General features: G+C 49.3%; 3 protein-coding genes across 3 annotated transcripts; 2 read left to right on the top strand and 1 right to left on the bottom strand.

The window, feature by feature from the left end:
* The first annotated feature begins 739 nt into the window (after window positions 1-739).
* LOC100821749 (sucrose transport protein SUT1) lies at window positions 740-6,361 on the top strand. The gene is made up of 13 exons (XM_003558661.4): window positions 740-1,266; window positions 3,286-3,351; window positions 3,677-3,775; window positions 3,867-3,931; window positions 4,012-4,096; window positions 4,184-4,217; window positions 4,344-4,443; window positions 4,537-4,612; window positions 4,808-5,002; window positions 5,112-5,255; window positions 5,357-5,590; window positions 5,681-5,744; window positions 5,829-6,361. Exons 1-13 carry the CDS (start codon window positions 1,087-1,089, stop codon window positions 6,041-6,043), a joined length of 1,557 nt encoding a protein of 518 aa, XP_003558709.1. The 5' UTR covers window positions 740-1,086; the 3' UTR covers window positions 6,044-6,361.
* A 1,049-nt stretch (window positions 6,362-7,410) lies between these two features.
* On the bottom strand, window positions 7,411-8,773 carry LOC100836524 (uncharacterized protein At5g39865). Its single transcript, XM_003561962.3, has one exon. It carries the CDS (start codon window positions 8,663-8,665, stop codon window positions 7,703-7,705), a length of 963 nt encoding a protein of 320 aa, XP_003562010.1. The 5' UTR covers window positions 8,666-8,773; the 3' UTR covers window positions 7,411-7,702.
* A 6,005-nt stretch (window positions 8,774-14,778) lies between these two features.
* On the top strand, window positions 14,779-17,558 carry LOC100822372 (homeobox-leucine zipper protein HOX21). Its single transcript, XM_003558663.4, has 3 exons — window positions 14,779-15,086; window positions 15,184-15,578; window positions 16,624-17,558. Exons 1-3 carry the CDS (start codon window positions 14,870-14,872, stop codon window positions 17,017-17,019), a joined length of 1,008 nt encoding a protein of 335 aa, XP_003558711.1. The 5' UTR covers window positions 14,779-14,869; the 3' UTR covers window positions 17,020-17,558.
* The last annotated feature ends 4,407 nt before the right edge of the window (window positions 17,559-21,965 follow it).

Here is a 21,965-nt window from a genome sequence, read left to right on the forward strand (position 1 = left end):
TTTCTTTTGGTTCTGCATATGGTCGAGCATGTGGTATTTGTTTGGAGAGTCATTTTTCTTTGTCTGTTTTGCATAGTCATACTCATATGAATTGAATGGTAGAATTTTGTAAGAAAAGTAACTGAATGGTGGAGAACTTAAATCATGTTGAAAATGTAATTTGAATCTTGCCCTTTCACGGTGGAAAATAAATAAAAATCATGAACACAGGAAGTTACGCGAAGTGTTTCAGCCCCCCTTGCTCTTGAAAGAGAAGGTGACGGGGGGCTATGTGAACAGTGAGAAGGACCGAAGTTGACAAATTGTGAGAATGTTTTTCAATAAAGTGGATGCCTTGGACGCACCAATCTTAAAGCGAAAACAACGGCTCCTAAAGGACCGTGGCGTCTCCAGCCTTGCACAATGAGGTCGATCGATCGATCGATCGATGCACCAACGTCCAAGTGTATCCGTAAAGCGGATTCCCGTTTCACCATCCGCGTGTTCACGAAGACGTGCTGCGCCGCGCGAGTCTTAAAAACAAATGGTTTCCTTCAAATTTCTCTCCCAGATTGCACCCACAGAAAAAGCGATTCATACTCCGGATAGATGACATCCGGAGCAATCAATTAACGTGACCGTATACTAGAACATAATCGGAAATTGCACCACCAGGGTATAGCGAGCCGAGGGCGGGACGGGAGGCCGCATCCCCCGTGGGCTGTGGTGTTAATTAGGGAGGGCGGTCCATCGGAGGCCACACGGCGGCCTTTAAAATGCCCCCCCTTTCGTCGCTGCTCCCAACACAAACCCGCCTCTCTCTCCTCGGCCTCTTCCTGAGAGAGTCTCCCTCCCTCTCCTCACTCCACGCTCGCTCCTCACACCCCACTCGCACTTTCCGCTAGCTCTCTTCTTCTCCGTCTCCTCTTCTCCCTCCCGTCTCCACTGCATGCACATGGCTTCTGCCTGGCACCACCTTCCCGTTGTTGATTGTTGAATTACTCTCTTTTTCCTCGATCCATATCCCCTCTGCTGCTGCTGGATTAACCGGAAGCCGGCGAACGTAGGCGAACGAACGAACGAGGTACCCGTGATCCGCGGCCGGGCATGGCGCACGGCGAGGTGGAGCTGTCGGTGGGGGTCGGAGGCGGCGGGGGCGGCGCCGGCGGGGCCATGGAGGCGCCCGTGCGGATCAGCATCGGGAGGCTCGTCCTCGCCGGCATGGTCGCCGGCGGCGTGCAGTACGGATGGGCGCTCCAGCTCTCCCTCCTCACCCCCTACGTCCAGGTATATATACATTCATTTAATATACGTTGTACCTGCAAACATGATATACGTATATACGTATAACATGTGTCGTCTGCCTGCATCTGCAATTCTTCATGTATATACGTATAACTGCTGGCTGCCTCTCAGTTCAGGCTGTGTGATCGATGAGCACGTTTTGATGCTTCGTTTTTAATTTTTAAATAGATTGTGCACACAGAATCATTTCGGGTTTCCGTGTTATTACGCTAGTTTTGGTTGTTCGCTTTATTTTTAAGCGATCTTTCGCTTTTTTTTTAAGAAAAACAATTGGCATGCGTGGCGAGGTAGCACCCCTTTTTTTTCCTGGGGGTGGCCGGAGATCATATAGATATAGTCCTTGTTTGGAGAAACAAATCATGGGATTTTTCTTTTGAGCGACAAAGATGGGAGATTTATATAGAGTAGTACGGAGTACTCCAGTAGTTCTTTTGCTGGTGATTTTGTCGGGGACTTTTCTTTGTTTTTGTGAAGGTTGGTTCGTAGTTCTTCCGCAAAAGGATAGAATGAAATGAAACGGAAGATGAAATTTGGCAGGTTCTACGTACTCAAAGCAGTAGACTATTTACTCGCCGAAAAAAAAAAGCAGTAGATGTTTGACCGTCCGAGATGTACATGTCAGCCTTGTTCTTTAGTATTGACACGAGTTTTGTTCTTTTCCCAAACAGCTTTTGTCGGTGTGTTAGTAGTGGAGTAGTACTTGGTACTGCACATGTGTAGCTACATGTGTACAAATCGACAACGATATATGTGTTGATCGTGTAATCAGCGGCCGGGCACAGGCGTCTTCTGGACCCATCTTCTCCTTAAGCCTTAAGGGCCCGTTAATTAATTACCCAAGAACTCGAGGGAAACACAAACCCGATCTCTTCTCTCCCCACCAAACCAAATGGTGTCTGCTTCAGAAAAAGTCTCTAACCTTTTTCTGAGCAGCAACATCTGAAGATGATGCAGTAAACTCAGAATCACATATGGCATGGCACGTAGGCACCGCTTTAAATCACTTGGTTTCGATTAATTGACACGCGTTAAGCACGATTGATGATGAAACGCAGACCGGATATGGTGCCCTGAGTAGAGTAGATCCGTAGACTTTGATAAGTTGGCAAGCCGGTGGTCAATGGTCGGTCCACTTCTCCTGGAGAAACAGTAGAATCGGATAAGGAAACGTCAAGCCGTAAACAAAGACCTGCAGAAATCACGGCCTCGATTATAAAATTTTAACATTCGGGCACGTTGTGCAAGGGAGTAGCGTACTTTCTACCCGTACTTGTCCCTGAAGAACAGAAGTCCTGTTCATTAATTAGTCAGGATGGTCCACAGCAGATTTGTTGTTACTAGGTTTATCCTGGGGCTGGCTATTTCTGGATAGAAAGTTTGTCCTCATCTTGAGGCCTTCTTGAGACAAGTGCCATTATGGTTGGTTTGTGGTTGCCTGCCCATATGGTTTGCCTGCGCATGGCTGCATGTATTACACAGACTAAAGAGGAACTCCTAGTCCAGAAACATCCCCTGTGGCACAGTAGCAACAGAGGAACTGTATGGGCAAATTAGGAGATGTTTTGCTTAGCCGAGCGTACAGGTCCTGATCGAGCTTCAGTTAACATTTGGAATATGGAAATATTCTGTTTATAGGGATAAGGGGGGATAAAATTACTGTCAGAACACTGTGTGGACACTTGTCGCCTTGGGGGTTAGAGAAGTGTGAGTTCCAAGTTCTTAAATTGGTAGGTCTTTCTTTTTCAAGTGTAAAATTGGTAGGTTCAGTTGTGCTGTTCATGCACCATGATTTCCTGTTGCTACTCACTGTCAAGCCAAACGTTTGCTTTATGCTGGATCACATAATATATATTACCAGATTCAGTTACAACATACAAATGAAAATTGTCTAGTTTCAGTTCCAAGGAACTGTCGAATTAGCGAGGCGTAAATACTGCAAATAGTACTAGTACTTATATTTACCGTGCACTGACTCTCTGAATTTTTGTCATATTTGTACAGACTCTCGGGCTCTCACACGCCCTGACTTCATTCATGTGGCTCTGCGGCCCTATTGCTGGCTTAGTGGTAAGTAGCAAGCCCAACTTAAATCTTGTGATGAAAATATGCCCTGCAAAGAGGACACTGAGATAAGAAAATTCTTGGCATAGAAATTTATTTCATCATACTGACGCTAAATATTTCTAGAATTTAATTCATTGAGCTGAAAATAGCATCTGAAGCATGCAAGGTAGCTCCTGTAACGTACTGAAACAACTGCAGTTATACCTGCGAATCTTGTGTCACTGTCAGATTCTGTAGTTACACCTGCAAATTAGAATGGTTCCTTTCACGTACTGCAAGAACACAAGTAACCTTGGTACTTATCCACAATGCTTCCCCTACGTTGCAGGTTCAACCATGTGTTGGTTTGTACAGTGACAAGTGCACTTCAAGATGGGGAAGACGGAGGCCGTTTATTCTGACAGGATGTGTGCTCATCTGTCTTGCTGTGAGAACCACTGAACCTTTGTTACCATCTTACTGTTCCTAAGTTCTCTTGTTTTTCCTAATCAAAATTCCACCTATGCTACCTTACCCAGGTCGTAATTGTCGGGTTCTCGGCTGACATAGGAGCTGCTCTGGGTGATAGCAAGGAAGAATGCAGGTGAGCTGCTAGTTGCCTGACCTTGAGCATAGGTAGAACCTGACAATTACAAACTGATCTGACATAATGATGTGATGCAGTCTCTATCATGGCCCTCGGTGGCACGCTGCAATCGTGTATGTTCTTGGATTCTGGCTCCTTGACTTCTCCAACAATACTGTGCAAGTGAGTGCTGTTATATGAGTTGTAGTCCTGTTTAAAGATTTAGTACAGAGCGTTATGATGAACTGACCTTTGCTATGCAATTTATAGGGTCCAGCGCGTGCTCTAATGGCTGATTTGTCAGGTAATTTTTTTGTGCCGTGATAATATTTAAGAGTTTTGTAAGGCTAGTTGGTTCAAGCAGAAACTACTGGCGACCAAAAAATCAATTGGATTTGTGATTTGATCTCCCATTTCTTTTGCTCAACAGGTCAGCATGGACCCAGTGCTGCAAATTCAATCTTCTGTTCATGGATGGCACTAGGAAACATCCTAGGATATTCCTCTGGTTCGACTAATAATTGGCACAAGTAAGCCCACTCTTGTGTATAAACTTCATATGGCTCTCCTGTTATGCACACAAGTATATCCATAGTCTCATTTTACTTCGATAAATCCAATAGGTGGTTTCCCTTCCTTCGAACAAGAGCTTGCTGTGAAGCCTGTGCAAATCTGAAAGGTGCATTTCTGGTGGCTGTGGTAAGTTTCATTTATATCACCTAACAACATGCCTACAGGCCAAGTTTCAGGAATGCAGAAATATCAATAGACGATAAACCAACCGAGCCTATACTGAACTATTTTCAGATAACAAGTGTCCATGATATAGCCTCCAGTCCTGTTCAGCTCAAAATGCTCAAACTTGATCCTTCTTTTTTACATTTGTGTTTTCAGCTGTTCCTGTCCTTCTGCTTGGCCATAACTCTGGTCTTCGCCAAGGAAGTGCCATACAAGGCAATCGCACCCCTGCCAACCAAAGCAAACGGGCAGGTCGAAGTTGAGCCTACAGGGCCACTCGCCGTGTTCAAAGGCTTCAAGAACCTGCCTGCTGGAATGCCATCAGTGCTTCTCGTGACCGGCCTGACCTGGGTATGCACGCACGCACGCAATACACTGCCAAGTTCAGTCAATTTTCAGTGCTGTTGATTTTCTTTTCCAGTGTTTTGTTGACCTTCTGTATCTACGACTGTCCTTGCAGCTGTCCTGGTTCCCGTTCATCCTGTACGACACCGACTGGATGGGTCGTGAGATCTACCACGGCGACCCCAAGGGAAACCCCAATGAGGTGACGGCGTTCAACGATGGCGTCAGGGCTGGCGCCTTCGGCCTGCTGCTGAACTCGGTACGTATAAGGTTCAGTCTCCTGTATTCCAAACTCTGAAATCTCTGCTGCTGCCTGAATGTGCTGACACTTGCCTGAACAATGACGCGTCTGTGAGTCAGATTGTTCTGGGATTCAGCTCGTTCCTGATCGAGCCGCTGTGCAAGAGGCTGGGCCCGAGGGTGGTGTGGGTGTCGAGCAACATCCTGGTGTGCATCGCCATGGCCGCCACCTGCATCATAAGCTGGTGGTCCATGAAGGACTTCCACGGCTACGTCCAGCACGCCATCACGGCCAGCAAGGACATCAAGGCCGTCTGCCTCGTCCTCTTCGCCTTCCTTGGTGTCCCCCTCGCCGTAAGCATTATTATCCCATCGTTTCAACAATCAAGAACCATTTTTCTTCTTCTTCTTCTTCTGACGAGTTAGAACTCCTGTTTGTTGTAGATCCTGTACAGTGTCCCTTTCGCCGTGACGGCGCAGCTGGCGGCCAACAAAGGGGGTGGCCAAGGTGTGTGCATGAATGCTGCTGCTCCATCTTCTTCTTCAGTTTCAGTGTTCAGCTATATTGACAGTTGATATGTTTGGTTTGCAGGGCTGTGCACGGGGGTGCTGAACATCGCGATCGTGATCCCGCAGGTGATCATCGCGGTGGGGGCGGGGCCGTGGGACGAGCTGTTCGGGAAGGGGAACATCCCGGCGTTCGGCGTGGCGTCGGGATTCGCGCTCATCGGCGGCATCGCGGGCGTGTTCCTGCTGCCCAAGATCTCGCGGCGCCAGTTCCGGGCCGTCAGCACCGGGGGTCACTGACGCCCCGGGCCAACCACCCAGGCCCTGAGCACGGCGAAGCTCCATCGTGCCGGCCTGGCGGTTCCAGTTTCGGAATGAAAATCTACCGGACATTTTACATAGGCGTAAATTAGGCGCTTCAAGACTCCGTAGAGCAGAATAAGAAGAAGATGTATGTGATGAGGAAAACCCTGTTGTATGTTTTTGTATGTGTTAAATGTGTGTTCTGTGGACTATGGTGCGTGACAGATATGGCAGGCGAATTTGGTCATCAGAAATTGGTCAGTAGTTTATCATTGTTCCTTTCCCGTATAACAGAGCCCATATATCTACCCCAAACCTCCACGTGTATAAGATTTCTAACCCTAATTCCCTCCTCAAATCCCCATTCTGTACACACCGCTGCCATTGTCTCTCCTGTGGCTCGCCGCCACCGCGTGCTCCCTCCACGGCGCAACAGCGCCCACTCCCTCCGCGTCGCGCCATCGCCGCCCACACATTCCCTCTCTCTGCGCCATGTCGCCGCTCATTCCCTCCCTATGTGTGAATGGTATCGAAATTATATTGTTTGCTCTTATCTTGGTGCTGAAATGGGTTGTTTTTCTTTCATGTTGTTGCTTCTATTTTGGCTTGTTGTTGGCGGGTTCGGGTTCCCCAACGGGGACGAAAAACCCGACGAGGACGGGGCTGGGAGAAAATTCAAACCCGTGACCGGGGATGGGGACGGGTTTGGGATCAGGGTCACGGGGATGGGTTTGGGCAGCCACTACCCGGCGGGTTTCGTACCAATTGCCACCTGGATGCGAAAGCGAGCATCAATTGCGGCTGGGCGAGCTCTGAAGGCTCTATGGCCGTTGATTTGGGTCGCGGTGCCTTTGATCACTTGCAGTTCTTGTGTTTGTAATTTGTGTGTAGAAAACCAAGGTTGACAAAAAGGGGGAAATGTATGGGAGTTAGGCCCTGTCCATCGTGTGAGAAACCATGCTGCATACTACACCGGAGTAGAAATGATCCTCTGGCACTGAAATTAGTGCTCTCTAAACAAACATTCGTTAGTCACTCTCACTCCTGCTGGACGACGATGATGATTGGTCTAGAGGCTACAGGTCTACTAGCAGCACGTATACTATAGTCCATTTGGAATTTTTGGTTGGAGCACCTTGTTTTGCTCCAATTGTCCTTATCTTGCGGCTCGCCTGTTTCTTTTCATTTCAAAAAGGCGCTTGCGGCGCCGGCTTTGAACGGAGACCATTGGCTAGCGCTACGCTTAGCAAGCGCCTAGCGCCTAGAATTACTACTAACCACTCTACTACCCGTCAACGGGACGCGTAAAAGAAGCGGTCCACTGCCGCTGTGGGCGGCAAGAGCTACAGAAAAAAACATCTGAATTCGTCGTAGTGTTCGGTTCATCTGTGGGGTGCATACATCACACCAGGAACAGGGGAAAGGCCACATGATCGAGTCAAGGCATTGGCACCTCTTGCATTGAGCATCACAGCATCAGAATGCAGAGACACGCAGCAATGAGAAACGGTGCGATCGTCGCTCGCGCACCGTCGGTCACGCGAAAAACACAGACGCACGATCACGCACGCCTTCACAAAAATCACAAGTGAGCGCCGAATCCCAACTCCCAAGTGCGGCGGACACGCAAAAATTTCTCCTGCGTGCTGTCACGTATCAGCTGCAGCAGCAGACGGGGCACCTGACGATGCCGTTCTCGTTGCACTCCGAGCACCGCCGGAACCCCGCGCCGCCGCCTTCGCCCAGCTCTTCCTCATCATCATCTTCCTCTTCCACGTACACCTTGCAGCTGCCGGAGCACGTCTCGCAGAGCACGAACCGGGCGTCCCCGCACGCCTCGCACGCGCCGGCGCCGCTGCTGCTCTCGCACCCGGCGAGCCTCGCCGCCAGCTCCCCCGTCTCGTGCATCCGCTTCATCTCCTCCGCGTGGCCCACCAGCTCCCCGTCCACGAACAGGCTCGGCAGGATCGCCGGCCCGGCCCAGCCAAGCAGCTTGTCTCCGAGGAGGCCGTGGAGCTCGTCACGGAAGCCCCTGTGCATGGACACGTCCCGCTCGTCCACGCGCACCCCGTAGCCCCTCAGGATGTCCCGCGCCAGGCTGCACCCCTCGTGCGTCGCCCGCACCCCGCGCAGCGACGTGAAGTAGAGCACCGCCCGCTTCCGCTTGCGAGCCGGCGCCGGCGACGGCATTGGCGAGACCTTGGAGAACTCCTGGGCTGCTGCAGCCGTGGCCGCGGGGGTCGGGAAGGAGAAGGAGTGGCGCGCGAAGGGGGCGGCGAGCAGCGGCGAGTGGTCCTCCTCGAGGCCCGCCATCAGGGCCCAGGCGTCGATGGGCTCGGGCTCGTTGGGCGGCGTCATGGTCGGCGTCCGCGGCGCCGCCACGGTGGGCCGCCTCGTCGCCGTCGTGGCCGGCGCGCGCGCGGCCCACGGCCCGGCGGCCTTGTCGAGCTCGAGGGAGCCGAGCGTGGACGAGGTGAGACGCACGACGTGGACGCCGGCGGCGGCGTCGAAGTCTAGGTCGAAGCGGGCGGCGGGGAACGACTGGCAGCGAGGCAGCAGCAGCGGCGACGGGCAGTGCCGGAGGTCGTGCCGGGCTTGCCGCGAGGTGGTGCACCCCATGATTGCCAAACGCTGGTGCCAAATGGGCAAGCGTGAGGAGCTTGTACTGTGATCGATCGATTAGACAGGAGAGCCGTACTACCTTTTGAGGGGTTCTAAGTAGTGGATGGGTGAGCTGGGGCGCTAATCTATGGGGATTGGGGTTTAGGATCTTATATACCGGCTTTGGGGACATAGAAGTACTAGAACGAGATGATATATAAGTGATGAGATTTAGCGTAGGCATGACTCAATTTGTCTACCACTTATTACTACTGAAAAGAATGGCAACAGTGGAGTATTTTGTTTTCGAAACATTTTGTCCTGAAAGTAATGCATGGTTCAGTGGTTCCGGAACATTCGCTCTTTGGAGTTTGGACTTTTGGGGCCAACTTCAGGTGTTTGTGTGCCAGTTGGTGAATAGGAGTAGTCTTCGTTCTGCTGAATGTTGACAAAGTACTACTACCACCGTTCATGTTTTTTGTGCGTGCATCAAAATCCGTGGCAATCTGCATCTAATTTGGTCACATGGCCAGGACCTACTGAAAATTGCAGATGAATCCAGAATCCAAATACAGTATACTCCTAATGAGCACTGTTGAGTTAATGCACGATACTACGTTGGTTATGCCTTTATGGGATAAACATTGCACATCTCTTTTCTTGCATGTGTTTCTTCCTTTGCATCACCATTTAGCTGTTTCCCTTGATTCTAGGGCCATGTTTACTGGGCACTGGCTTTGGAGCTACTCCTTCGTTGCACTTGCACACAAACAGATATGCGCATGCAACTTTAGGGGTAGGCTAAAGGTTTTTAATTATACGATGAAGAAAAATTCAGGCAAACAAATGATTGATTGGAGCCACTGAGGACCACGGAAACTGTTAAACAAGCACTACTGCCTACATATGATGAAAATAAAAAACAACTCAACAAGCAAATGGTTTTTTTATGGGTTTTACCTATCAGATACTCTCACAGACCATCTGTCCTGGGAACCTACATGCCTCTGAGATATCAAATGATAGACCTAGAATGGCGTGTAACAAAGTGAAACTCGAAATATTTTGAACGCCCTATATCTAGTTCCGTGTCAGATGTTTTACACATAGAAATCCCCACCTGAATATCATTACTCAAATGGAATGTGTTACGTGAGTCAAAACCCGCAAAGAGAGGTAATCACGCTGCGTGGCGGCTACACCTAATTTTCAATTGCGAAATATAATATTTTCATTCTATCTATGTCCAAAACAAGTTTTTTTTACAGCATGTCCAAAACGATCTTAATCGCAGGAAGCAACGGACAAAGAAGAAGATTTTTTTTCATTTTTTCAGAGAGAAAGGAACCTCAAAAGAAATTTGCGAGTTGCGACGTTAGGCCCGTTGGCCCAGTCGAACAAGAAGAGATATTGGAGGCCTGTGATTGATAGCTATATTGGGCTGGCCATCTGCTTTAAGACAGCATGTGATTGTCCGTTGGAACACAAGCCCACAAATGTTGCTGCGGCCCACGCTGAACCAACGCCTGGCCCAGATCCAAGTTCGCACGTCCTGTTTAACTGGGAATTCAAACTTCTGAATTCTGATGCGAGTCTGCGACCCAGACAGCGGTGGTGGATGTTTGCTAAAAAAAACACCGCGGAGGATTATGAGAAGTTTTGTTTTTTAAAAAAAAGAGGGTCCTCCCTCCCGTTTCCATTAAAGAACGTGGAACTTCTTTTATACAAAATCCGAATTTGAGCACAGGAGATTAATGAAATTAACACGAGAAATCATTTTATTTTTCTGACGAAAGAAAACATGCAAATTAAAACTGTTTCTGCGCCAGAGCTGGAGAGCAAATTAATGAAACGGAGGTTCGTAACCGCTACAGCAATGCTGCGTGTCTGACACACTCCCTGGCGAATGCAACGGCTAACGACATCATTTCGGGTAACGTGATCGAGGTACATGTGGAGATCCTGGTTTAATTTAACCTCGAAACATTCCTCCATTTGTCAGTTATCACCACACCGTCCCTGCAGTAATGTTCCTTGGCAGAGCTAAACAACCGCGCCGTCGATCTCCCCGTCCCATGGAGAAATAAAATATAGAGAAGAATAATCAACCCTAAGATAAAGAAAAATAATCGTGGATCGGCCCCGGTGGATCGCATAGTAAATTGGCGAATCGGGAGGGAGAACATGCATGCAGATGCAGGGAGAGACGATACCAATGTGGCAATGTGGGTGGCACGTGAGAGTGGGAGCGCGAGAAGGTTCCAACCCAAAACGGCTTCGGTGTACACAACCACTACCGCGCAAGAACCCCCAAAAAATATACATACATGTGTATTGTGCTAACTACTCGTTAGTTTTCAATGCAAGCTGTTGGGCAACAATGTATGTGCACAAGTCTTCCGTATGTGAATGAATGAATATACCCCCCACCATCCTTCGTACCATGCGCACACATGGAGCTGTTTCCTATACATTCTTTTGAAGGATTTTTCTATAAAAAAAAGGGTAACTTTAACATCGTCAATATTGTGTATTGTGATCAGATGGCCGCATGGAAGGTCCAATTTTTCCCATGTGGCTCATAGAACCCGTGAAATTGTTTCTACCTACCTAGCACAGTGTCGTGCAAGTATGCATGCACGCCGACCATGGCCTGGCCGGAGAAGCGTTGAGGTTTCAACTGGAGCACGGCATGAGACTAGGAGATTGATCGATGGGGCATTGCTAGGGGGCGGGGGGAAGTGTCCAAGGGGAAGAAGGATAGGGAATGCGTTGGGATCTCTCTTCCTCCTAACTAACACGGCCATGTGCTGGGCTGGCCTCCCCTCCGCAAAGGCCAACTAGCGGCAGGGCCACCCGGTTCGCACTAGCAGGGAGCAGGGGAAATGGCGGGCCCTACCTTCCCTCCCCCGAGCAGCCATGTCCGTTGCACGTCTCGCTGTGCGCCGGCCCTACCACACCACCCATCCATGAACCAGAGCTAGCAGCGTTTACTGAAGCTACACCGAGGCCCATGAGCCCGTCGTGTACGTGTGTGCGAATCGTGAACGGTCGACCTGGCACGTGCATGTGCGCGTCGGTGCACGGACGAATTTAACGTGTGGGTTGTGTGTAGGAAGGACGGTCGTGTAGCTTCGGGGTGGGTTGTTGCGGACGGAGAAGATCGACGGCGGAGAGGGATCCACGGCGTCGGCGTGGGCTGGCTGGATCCACCGGTGTCGAGCCAGCCAGCCAGCCAGACCCACATGGACGGGCGCGCGCGCGGTGCATGGTGGCATGGTGGTGGATGGATATGCTTCGCGATGGATCGATCAGCTGCCCACGATTTCCTGTTCTGTTTTTCTCTTCCTTTTTTTTTTTCTTCCTTTCTTTCTAGTCTACTAGCAGAAGCAAGTAGCCAACGCAAGGCCACAAGCCGAAGCCAGCGTCACCCATATGCGACGCCAGATTGGCGCATGCTGGCTGTTCATCCGCCCGATCGATCCATCGCCATCCCGGCCGGTCACCCTCCACGCTACTCATCTGCAGCTAGCTAGCTGCGCCCCTCCGGCCTATTAGCTATAAGCTAGTACTAGAGAGAGTCCGGTCAAAATCCATGTGAAATCCTGTGTTCCAGCTTCCAAATTAATGTACATGTGTCGAACTCACTGGGCCAAGAACTGTAAAAACCGTGGATGGTGGTCATTGTTAATTGGAAGGGGAAAAAATGGTACACGCCAAAGCCGGGAATGGAATGAATGTTCATTTAGGAAAGAACCGATCGATCCATCGAGCGAACAGGGTTGGGATCCATGGACGTGATCGATGTACTGAATAGTTGGAGCCAATGATTCTCAAGGGGATATATACAGTTACTCTCGTACTGTACTTGCCACTCCGTATGTATATCCCCTTGCCGTCCAAAAGTTCAATTCTCCATCCCATGCGTGCGTGCGTGTGGTAAACCATAATTGCGTGGAGATACGGCACTCATTTGATCGTCAGGTTGGATATATCATGGCGGTCATCATCATCAATATAGTTTTCAGAGTCCGGCCTTCACAATGACTCAATCTGCAGACATGTTTCCCTGCACACGGAGCTCCCGTGGTTTTGTGAGAGTTTCAGTACTCCTAGCCTTTTCACTGCGTTAATCAATTCATGTTCATCATCCCTTTTTTATTATACACGAAAAGAGAAGGGGGAAAAGGACACCAAAAAAGTTTCAGAAAAAAGGCTGGCAAAGGCATGTATAGGCGCTAGCCTAGCACATAAAGAAGAGGGTAAAGAAAAATAAAATAAAAAGATACTGTAGAAGCTACCATCCTACTCATCTTGAGGGTTAGCTTTTAGGAAGCATGGTCCTGTTCTCCTTCGTGGTACACTTTGCTGTTGCCTGGTAGGTCATTTTAACTGGCAATGCTTTTTTTGTGTCTCTGACGCGCAAACAAGGCCCAGTTGATCCTTCCGGACAACCTCGATCGGGTGTATTTTTCAGTTTGTGCACCTAGATCAGTCACCGTTCGAAACATCAAATTGGTTCCCTAAAAAAAACATCTGACTGGAATTTTTGCTACGTGTAGGCAGTCGCAGAGGCAGGAAATTTTTATATGCGGGGGTCCGAACATAAAATATTGTTATTAGGAGGGTTGGAGGCAAAGCACAAAATTACTCAATTTATCTGTGATAAATCAGAGACTTAAAACGTAAATTTTGAATCGTAGGGGGGCCAGAGCCCCTCACCCCTACCTCCGCCTCTATGTAGGTGTGAGTTCCTTGTAGCAATAAGGCTGGTCATAGTGGGAAACATATAACAGTATCATATGTTACCGCCTTCACAATGCATATTATCATAAGTACGGTATCATAGGGTCTTCATTTACAAGAGACGTCATGTTTTAAAAAATGCTATGTTACCGGTATCATATTATGATACTACTACCATCTCTGTTTTCTTTAAATGATATGCCACATTATTTAAATGCCTACATGACACTGCATGATACCACCTTTGTTACTAGCACTATGAGTAGCCTAAAAGTAGGGGAGAAGCCTGTAGCGCAGCCCGAAAGCCTTCCTCACCGACCTCGCGACCGACTCCCACAGGTAGAGCTCACGTCGGAGTGTGAATTTCGCTAAATGGGCCCTCGAGAACGGGTAGAAGGCACCGATCCACCTCACGATGCACTCCTCCGCCGTGTCCTTTTACCGAAGCTGACCATGGGCACCCCAAAGATGTCGACAGTTTGGCAAACCCGTCCATCTGCTCCATCTGTTGGGCCGTCGACTCTGGCGCCGGTCTTTCTGGAAAATACAGATACAAATTATGCACCTCAACCAGCCTCACGGTCTCCTCGGTGCTACCCGAGTCTGCAAGAAACAAAGAAACAAGACTCTGAACACACCGAAACATGGACGTCAAGAAAAGCGCACTTGTTGAAATGGTGAGATTGATTTTGAGGTAACAGACCTCCACCGAGCACATATGAACCGTGGGGAAAATCTTCGTCTTCGGATTTGTCAATCCTCATCTGTACGTGTGGATGCGATGTCTCGGGAGAAATGGGTTAATCATCTACTAACCGCATTTCTTGGTCTCCCATCAGAAATGGGTTTATCGAAGAAAAAAATCATTTGTTGAAAAAAATAATCAAACTTAAGTCGTGAATGAACTTGACCACTACCCACCCGCCCCAACCAAATTAGGAGAGATAGTTCGATCTACTACACTTTTATTGTTTTTGCGGAAACCCGGAGGTGCAATACATAGTTATGTTCAAATGAGAAGGAATATCAAAGTTTGATAAGAAATCTTGTCCGATAGAGATTGTAGGGTTATCCGATCCACTTGTACCCAAAACCTTGATCATGTACCATTTTCTCTTCTCGGCCTCTTTTTGATGATGAATGGTCCGATGCGGCTATTTTGTCAAAACAAAACAAAGCAAAGAAGTACTCATTTTCAATTTGCACTAAAAACAACGACAAGTATTTAGGAACGGAGGAAGTATCGTTCTGGATCTGCTAGCTCCTAGAATTTCTTTTGACTCTTCAAAGAAGTACCCTGTTTATTTGTGGATCTTTTATTATCAGAGCCAATTTCCTTTTATTTTATTTTTTGATAGCCATGTTATATTTCTTCCTTTTCCTCATCAGCACTGCCCCCCTCTCTCTCCCACAGGCTCACACTCACCTCTCTCAAATACTGCCCATGCTCCTCGCCCACCTCCCTTGAACAAGCCAATGGCCAGCAATGGCATGGCGTCCTCCCCTTCCGCCTTCTTCCCTCCAAATTTCCTTCTCCACATGCAGCAAACACCACCTGTGCACCATGACCCCGAAGAACACCACCACCACCACCACCATGAGCACCACCTCCTTCCTCCTCCTCACGGCGGCCACCCCCACAACCCCTTCCTCCCTCCTTCCTCCCAATGCCCCTCCCTCCAGGACTTCCGAGGTTCATAACTTCTTCATGGCTTCTTAATTGTCTACTGCCGTTCCACGGATCACGCATTCAAGCACCGGTAACTTACGAAACTGATCCATTATTGCAGGTATGGCACCAATGCTGGGGAAGCGACCGGCGATGTTCGGCGGCGAGGGAGGCGGCGGGGATGACGTGAACGGCGGCGGGGCGAACGAGGAGGAGATGTCGGACGACGGGTCGCAGGCGGGCGGGGAGAAGAAGCGGCGGCTGAACGTGGAGCAGGTGCGGACGCTGGAGAAGAACTTCGAGCTGGCCAACAAGCTGGAGCCCGAGCGCAAGATCCAGCTTGCTCGCGCCCTGGGCCTGCAGCCGCGGCAGGTGGCCATCTGGTTCCAGAACCGCCGCGCCCGCTGGAAGACCAAGCAGCTCGAGAAGGACTACGACGTGCTCAAGCGCCAGTTCGACGCCGTCAAGGCCGAGAACGACGCGCTCCTCTCCCACAACAAGAAGCTCCAATCCGAGGTACAGTAATACTCTCGCAGTAATACTGCAAACACACAATGCAAAACTCTCGCAGTTTAATTTCAGTGCCTCTGATCGCTGTCCGGCCGGGCTGCCTAGATCTGCGCGCGCGAGTGATGATCTGGTTTCTTTAATTTCTTCCTCGGCTGGGCTTCCCGGCTCAATGATTGGTTGGTGATGTCTGGCTGTGGGACTGGGCTATAGGCTAGGCTAGGATCCATGTGGGTTTCAGTGCTTGCAGAAAGGTTGTTGGAAACGGCGCCCATGCCCATGGCCTGCCTGCCTTTTCCATCTTCTGCGTACGTACCACCCCTGCGAAATTGTGCCGCTGCAAAGGCTGGCTTGGGAGTGAGTGAGAGTAGGTAGTAGCTTTCTGGAAAGGGTCAGCAGAATATGCAGCGCTTCAGAGATCATGCTCACGCTAGCAGCGGCCGGCCGGCGGGTCTCTGTTTCTTTGTTTTTGAGTCTTTTGAGGAGGATCCATGCTGCGTCGGAGTCAATGGCTTCATCATCATGTCATCTCGATCAGCTTTGTGCCGTACCCGCCATGGTCTCAGACAGGGAGAGAGAGAGAGACGGACGTACTGGGTTGGTCAGAGGGCATGTGCTCCTTCTGTTTTCGATCAGATTTGCAATGATGCGTGGAGGAAACACAATTAGTGCTCGCATGATTAGGAATGCAAACGTAATTAGTGTGTTGGGACTAGTTCTTGCATTCTCCTAGCTACTCCAGCTTGTTGCTTGGGCTTGGGACTTCCTGGACCGTGCGGTACCAAGAATTTTGCTTCAAGAGAACCAAACCGTACCAAGTTGGCAATGAATTTGAGCGCAATTAAGTAGACGCATCTTTCTCTGCTGAACTTCAGCATGGACCGATGGGAATCTCTTAAGATTGATCTGGGAAGAAGATCAGCCATGTTAGTCCGTTGCTAGAATTACAATCCATGTTCCACCCTAGTGTTTGCATTGCGTACTGCTAATTAATCACCCTATCAGCAAAGCTCGATCGATCGCTGATGCTGTGGTTTGGTGATTCTGAGTGCAGATACTGGGACTGAAGGGGTGCAGCAGGGAGGCGGCGTCAGAGCTGATCAACCTGAACAAGGAGACGGAGGCGTCCTGCAGCAACCGCAGCGAGAACAGCTCCGAGATCAACCTCGACATCTCGCGCACGCCGCCGCCCTCCGAAGGAGGAACCATGGATGCTCCCCAGCAGCACTCCCATCAAAACGGCGGCGGCATGATCCCCTTCTACCCCTCTGCCGTGGTCGCCCGCCCCGGCGCCGGCGTCGACATCGACCAGCTCCTGCACGCCTCCTCCGTCCCCAAGATGGAGCAGCACCACCACGGCGCCGACACGCCCAGCTTCGGCAACCTCCTCTGCGGCGTCGACGAGCCGCCGCCCTTCTGGCCCTGGGCGGATCACCAGCACTTCCATTGATCCAACCATCCTTCGATGATCAGCACACAGTGTATATCTTTGCGGTTAATGATGAATGCATGCTTTGCTTGCATGAGCAACAAGATTCGAGGCAGTTGGATTCTTGATCAGGACCAGAGAGTCGACGGTTGTACTTGTACATGTATGATGAGAAGTACCTATGGCGGTACTGAGAATTGTGATCCAATTTGAGTACTCATGGAGTTGATGAGTAGCGGCCGGGGATGTAGGGGGAATAAGTTTGTGTGGCGTGTGTAGGTAGATTTTGGTAGTAGTATATCTTTTGTATTTTTATTTATTTTTTTCTCGTCTTTTCTTCTCCTTTTGTTCCCATACATAAACTTGTGAATTGTGAGGGTGTGTTGTTGTATAGGTTAATGGCGCATTGGTGCTTCTTCCACTAGTTTGCCTTGGATCATGTCTTTTTTTTCTTTTGAAAAACAAATTAAGGAGGGCAATTTTAGAGAACACATATATAACTCCATGATTGTAGTACCACTGGTGCATTTTCAAATTATAATGATAGAATTCAGTTTATACATTTTTTTTCAAAGTCAACATGTATATGTATTTTTTTGTGAAATGCAAAAGCTTTGATAGTTAACTCCTCCGGTTCACAAATAAGTGATATTTTGAACATATCTCCAGTCAAAATTTCGAAACTTTGATTGTCTACATCAATTTAAATCTAGACGAGAAACTTCAAAATTATATGTGTAGATCTGTCTTGAAAATCAGTTGTAAAATATTAAATATTTGATTGATACCTAGTGGTCAAATCTAAATCTTGAAAACATACCGATTCAAAAATACGGAGTGAGAAAATTAATTATGAAGAAAGTTCATGTTTACTACATCAAAATGACATGTCAAAATACGGTCGCTGAGGCGTCCCTTATACTAGATACATGTTTTCATGGGTTAGGCTCGCTAAAGAAAAATCTGGGGTTCACCCAGCTAGCACCATGGGTACGAATAAGGTGGTTCGATCGGTTTTGTTTGGCTTGTGAGTACACACGGGAGGCGTCAAAACAATGACGAGCCGAGGTTTCTTGTACAGCTTTTCTGTCTTCTTGCGTAGATGTTGATTTGTGTCCATAATTTTGAGTGAGAGATAAAAGTCCCAGGGTTTTCAGAAGAAAAAACCCCGCCCATTCATTTTGTACTACTCCCTCCGTTCCATAATTCTTGTCGAAATATTACATGTATCTAGACATTTTTTAGTAATAGATACATCCATTTTTGGTCAAATTTGAGACAAGAATTATGAAACGGAGGTAGTAGTTTTTTACGCTGCAATCCAATCTGGCCTCACACTTCTATAGCCAACGGACCCATTCATTATACCATGTCGCACTTGGATAAATCCAAGAATCTACTGTTTCTACCTTCCAGATATTGTTTCCCAGTGGTACGCGCGCTAAGCACCAACGTTGATCCGTGCATTCAACTTGCTCGTGCATGGCATCCTACAGCGCAGTTAAGGCCATTCAAAATGAACAGATGAGCGTGGCCACACACCACCGATATTGGACAGGTATGTCTACCTTAGCCGGGCCCGTTTCTCTCTCCAAGGGTCGCACGCTACATGTCAAGCCCGCGACGAATCCAACTCTTTTGGGCATATAAAACTTTAATCTCAGGGCAATGTCAGAGAATCAAAGTAGTACATGCCTGCTCGGAACACCGCAATAATTCAAAACTGCGAAACTGAGTTTGAATTACGACCACTGATCTTGTACAGGTTATTATACTAGATGAGTACGTTGTACGAAGAAGAGACGGGATTAATTAGGCTGATCAGTACACCTGCTGGTCTGGGCATGGACGGCCGGAGTGTAAATTAAAAACATGGCGTCCGCCGTCAATCCATGATGCATTGTACATACGGATCAATTTCTGTACAAAGTTGGTTAAAATAGTGGATGGGAATGTTGAGCCCTACATACAGGGACATGGATCGATCTCGTGCATGTTTTCCAATTTTTATACCGTTTCCCTCCCCTATCTCCTCCCCTTGACGCCTCACTGCAGGCAGCTACAGTTGACTCAACGGGGCCATGGCTAGTTTTGCCTGTCTGAGAATGATTGGTACTTAGACGGAGAACCGGGGCAAGCCGCAAGCGCCTAATGAATGCGGGTTAAAAACGTTTCGCAATGGTACTGGTTCCCCGGGGGTTCCCATCGCGTCAATGTGCTGCGTGCTGACGACACATGACCACGCATGTAACAGAAGGATCAGATCTCCATGTCTCCCTTGCCAGGCCACCGAACCGGGTGCCACGCAAACTCACGCTACCGAACATGTAAAACTAACGAGAAGGTAGAAAAATGATCAGTGAAAGTGGTGGTCTCGTGACCGGGTCTCTACTACGACTCATGGAAGGGGAAGAAGAACAACCCTTTGTGGTGGGTTGGGTTGATCAGCGCAGCGGCGGCGGGTCCGGCCGGGCACCCACGTAGGTACAGGCCACAGTGTCATGAGGCAGAGGCAGAAAAAACCAAAGGACCGTGCTCCGGCCCCGGCGCCGTACGTACTCCTCTGCCCGACGGGGGCCCGGCCCGCGTGGCTGGCTGCAGAAAAGCACCAACCCTTTTTTCTTTTCACTTCCGTCCCATGCACGATTCCGTTGTCAAAACGCAAACGTGCATCGCGCTGATGGATCTCCGTTATACGTGCGCTCGAAAGAAATAGAGGGTAGGAGGGACGTGGACTGTCTCCGTCGAAACGCAGACGGTCGAGAGATGCTCCCGATGGGTCGCGATTGGCCCGGCGAGGACGAAGACGAACGGCGACGGGCCGGGGCGGGCAAGTGTAGTGGAATATATAGTCCAAACTGTTGCATCGGTTCAGTGCTTTTTGAGAGGGCCAAGGGGGGCACGTGGGAGCACAGTGCGGCGACTGGCCATGCGTCCTTTGGGATGCCCCAGCTGCTTCGCTAGCAGCCAGACCACCGATCGACCCATGCACAAATGTGTGCGAGATCCATCTAAGCTTGATGCCGATGGGCTCTGGGACTGGGCACAGCGTCCCGTACGTACGTACCCACCGGCCCAACTCGTACGCGTGTATAATCTCCGACCCGTGTACGTGTTTGCGGTTCAGACAGACACAGTGGTATGTATATGTAGAACTACGTACGTTGGGGAATTCACGTCGCGCGCGTTCGTTGATAGAAGGTAAATAAACGATGATGCCGGCCTGTGCTTGTTCGGGCGATAGAATTCAGCAGCAACAGGAATTAACGACCTCAGTTTGTTTAAGCCAGCAGGGGAATAATATCCGGTAGCATGGGGGGCGATCTGACGGGATCACATAGAAAAATTCAAAGGGCGAGCTTCTCCGGTTGAGCGCACATGGAATCGGCGGCTAAAGTCAGCCCACCACGGCGTTAAAAATCATAAACCGACGTACGCCCCGCCGCGGGCGCATCCCGCCGGTCAGTTTTCAGGCCGATCGATTGCCCTCTCGATGATCAGATCAGGGGCCAGGAACACAAGAAGGGAATAAAAAGAGATCCACAAGCCATGTGTCGCCAACAACTGTTCCCCAACCGCGATAGCTAGCACGGTACGTACGTGTATTGTGTGTGTGTGGAGGAGGATGCGAATCGGCGAATCCACGTCCACGGGGTTTTATATCCGCGCAGTAGTTGTGACGCCTAGTATCTGGATCGCCTTTGCCTTTTTCTCAGAGCTTTCGCCGGAACGGCTAGCTCTGCATGCGTTGGCCGTTGGGTTTGTTTGTTCGGGGTGTTGGTACGTGTTGCCTAGTGGGAAAGGAAGGGCTGGAGCGACAGGTCACAGGTGCGGCGCACATGGCATGTAGGGGCAAGCAAAGCAGGATCGATGCGCATGTGCATGTCCGGACTCTGGAGCTACGACGCGTAGTACGTGTTTTTACAAGCTCCGGCTGCTAGCTCTCCAGCGGGAAAGGGATGAGCTCGTGCGAAATTGGCCCGCAAGAGTGACCACGTACGTACGTTCGAGGCTGGTGGCTGCTGCAGGCTGCAGCCGAGCGTTGTATATGGCCCAGCAGAAAGTTTCCTGCAGATCTCTGCCAATATCATGCATGCTCCATCGCTGGTACCGTAACCAGGGGTTGTGTATGTCGAGCTATAGCTGTTGATATTTTGTCAGGGCGATGCGGTTCGTGATGGCTACGTATCTGCATCCTCCTGCTTGACGGGGTTTGGGCCTTTGGGGAAAACAGTCAGTACTAACCATATTATATTGGAGCTGAGAAGATTCCTGAACACGTGACACAGTTAAAGAACGGGTGTAAAAAAGTAAATCGGTGTGCTGGAGCTGAGGAGATTCCTGTCATTTTATCAATTTGTTCTATGGACCAGCGGCACTGCTGCAGCTGAAAGCCCGAAAGTTATGTTTCAGTTTCTTCTGCCTAGGAGTTCCTTTCTTAGATTCAGTCAGTTCAAAAACTTTTTTCTTTTTTAGCGGTCTCTTTTGTTGAACTGTCCTTTTTAAGGGCCTTTTCTGCTTCATTTCGAACCTGAATCAATGGTTTCCAACGGCAACGTCGAATGGAGCTGCTGCAATACTAGGCCCATGCGCCCCCGCTAGTTCTGCCCTCACTTCTTGGTGAAATCCTCTCCCTGTGCTTACTCCCTACCCCTGTACAGTTTCTTTTTGCGTTGCCCTCTGGGCTTAATAATAAAAAGGTGATCTTGTTCAGGTGGAGCCAACCCCCACGGTTGACGTTTTTAAAAAAAAAACTAGGCTCTAAATAAAGCCCACTTTTTATCTAAAATAAAAAAAAATAAAGCCCACTTTTGGAGAGTGGCTTGCCACTGCAAACTGTAGCCCGTATGACACCACAAAATGTAGCCCAGAGGCCCAAAAACGAACACCATGTGGACAAGGAAAAAAAGAAGCCCAAGGGCCACGAGAGTAAGGAAGCCTACGTGTAGAATCCTGGTTGGTCCACG

The sequence above is a fragment of the Brachypodium distachyon genome, chromosome 1 (assembly GCF_000005505.3).
Source record: "Brachypodium distachyon strain Bd21 chromosome 1, Brachypodium_distachyon_v3.0, whole genome shotgun sequence".
In the NCBI taxonomy this organism is placed as follows: domain Eukaryota; kingdom Viridiplantae; phylum Streptophyta; class Magnoliopsida; order Poales; family Poaceae; genus Brachypodium; species Brachypodium distachyon.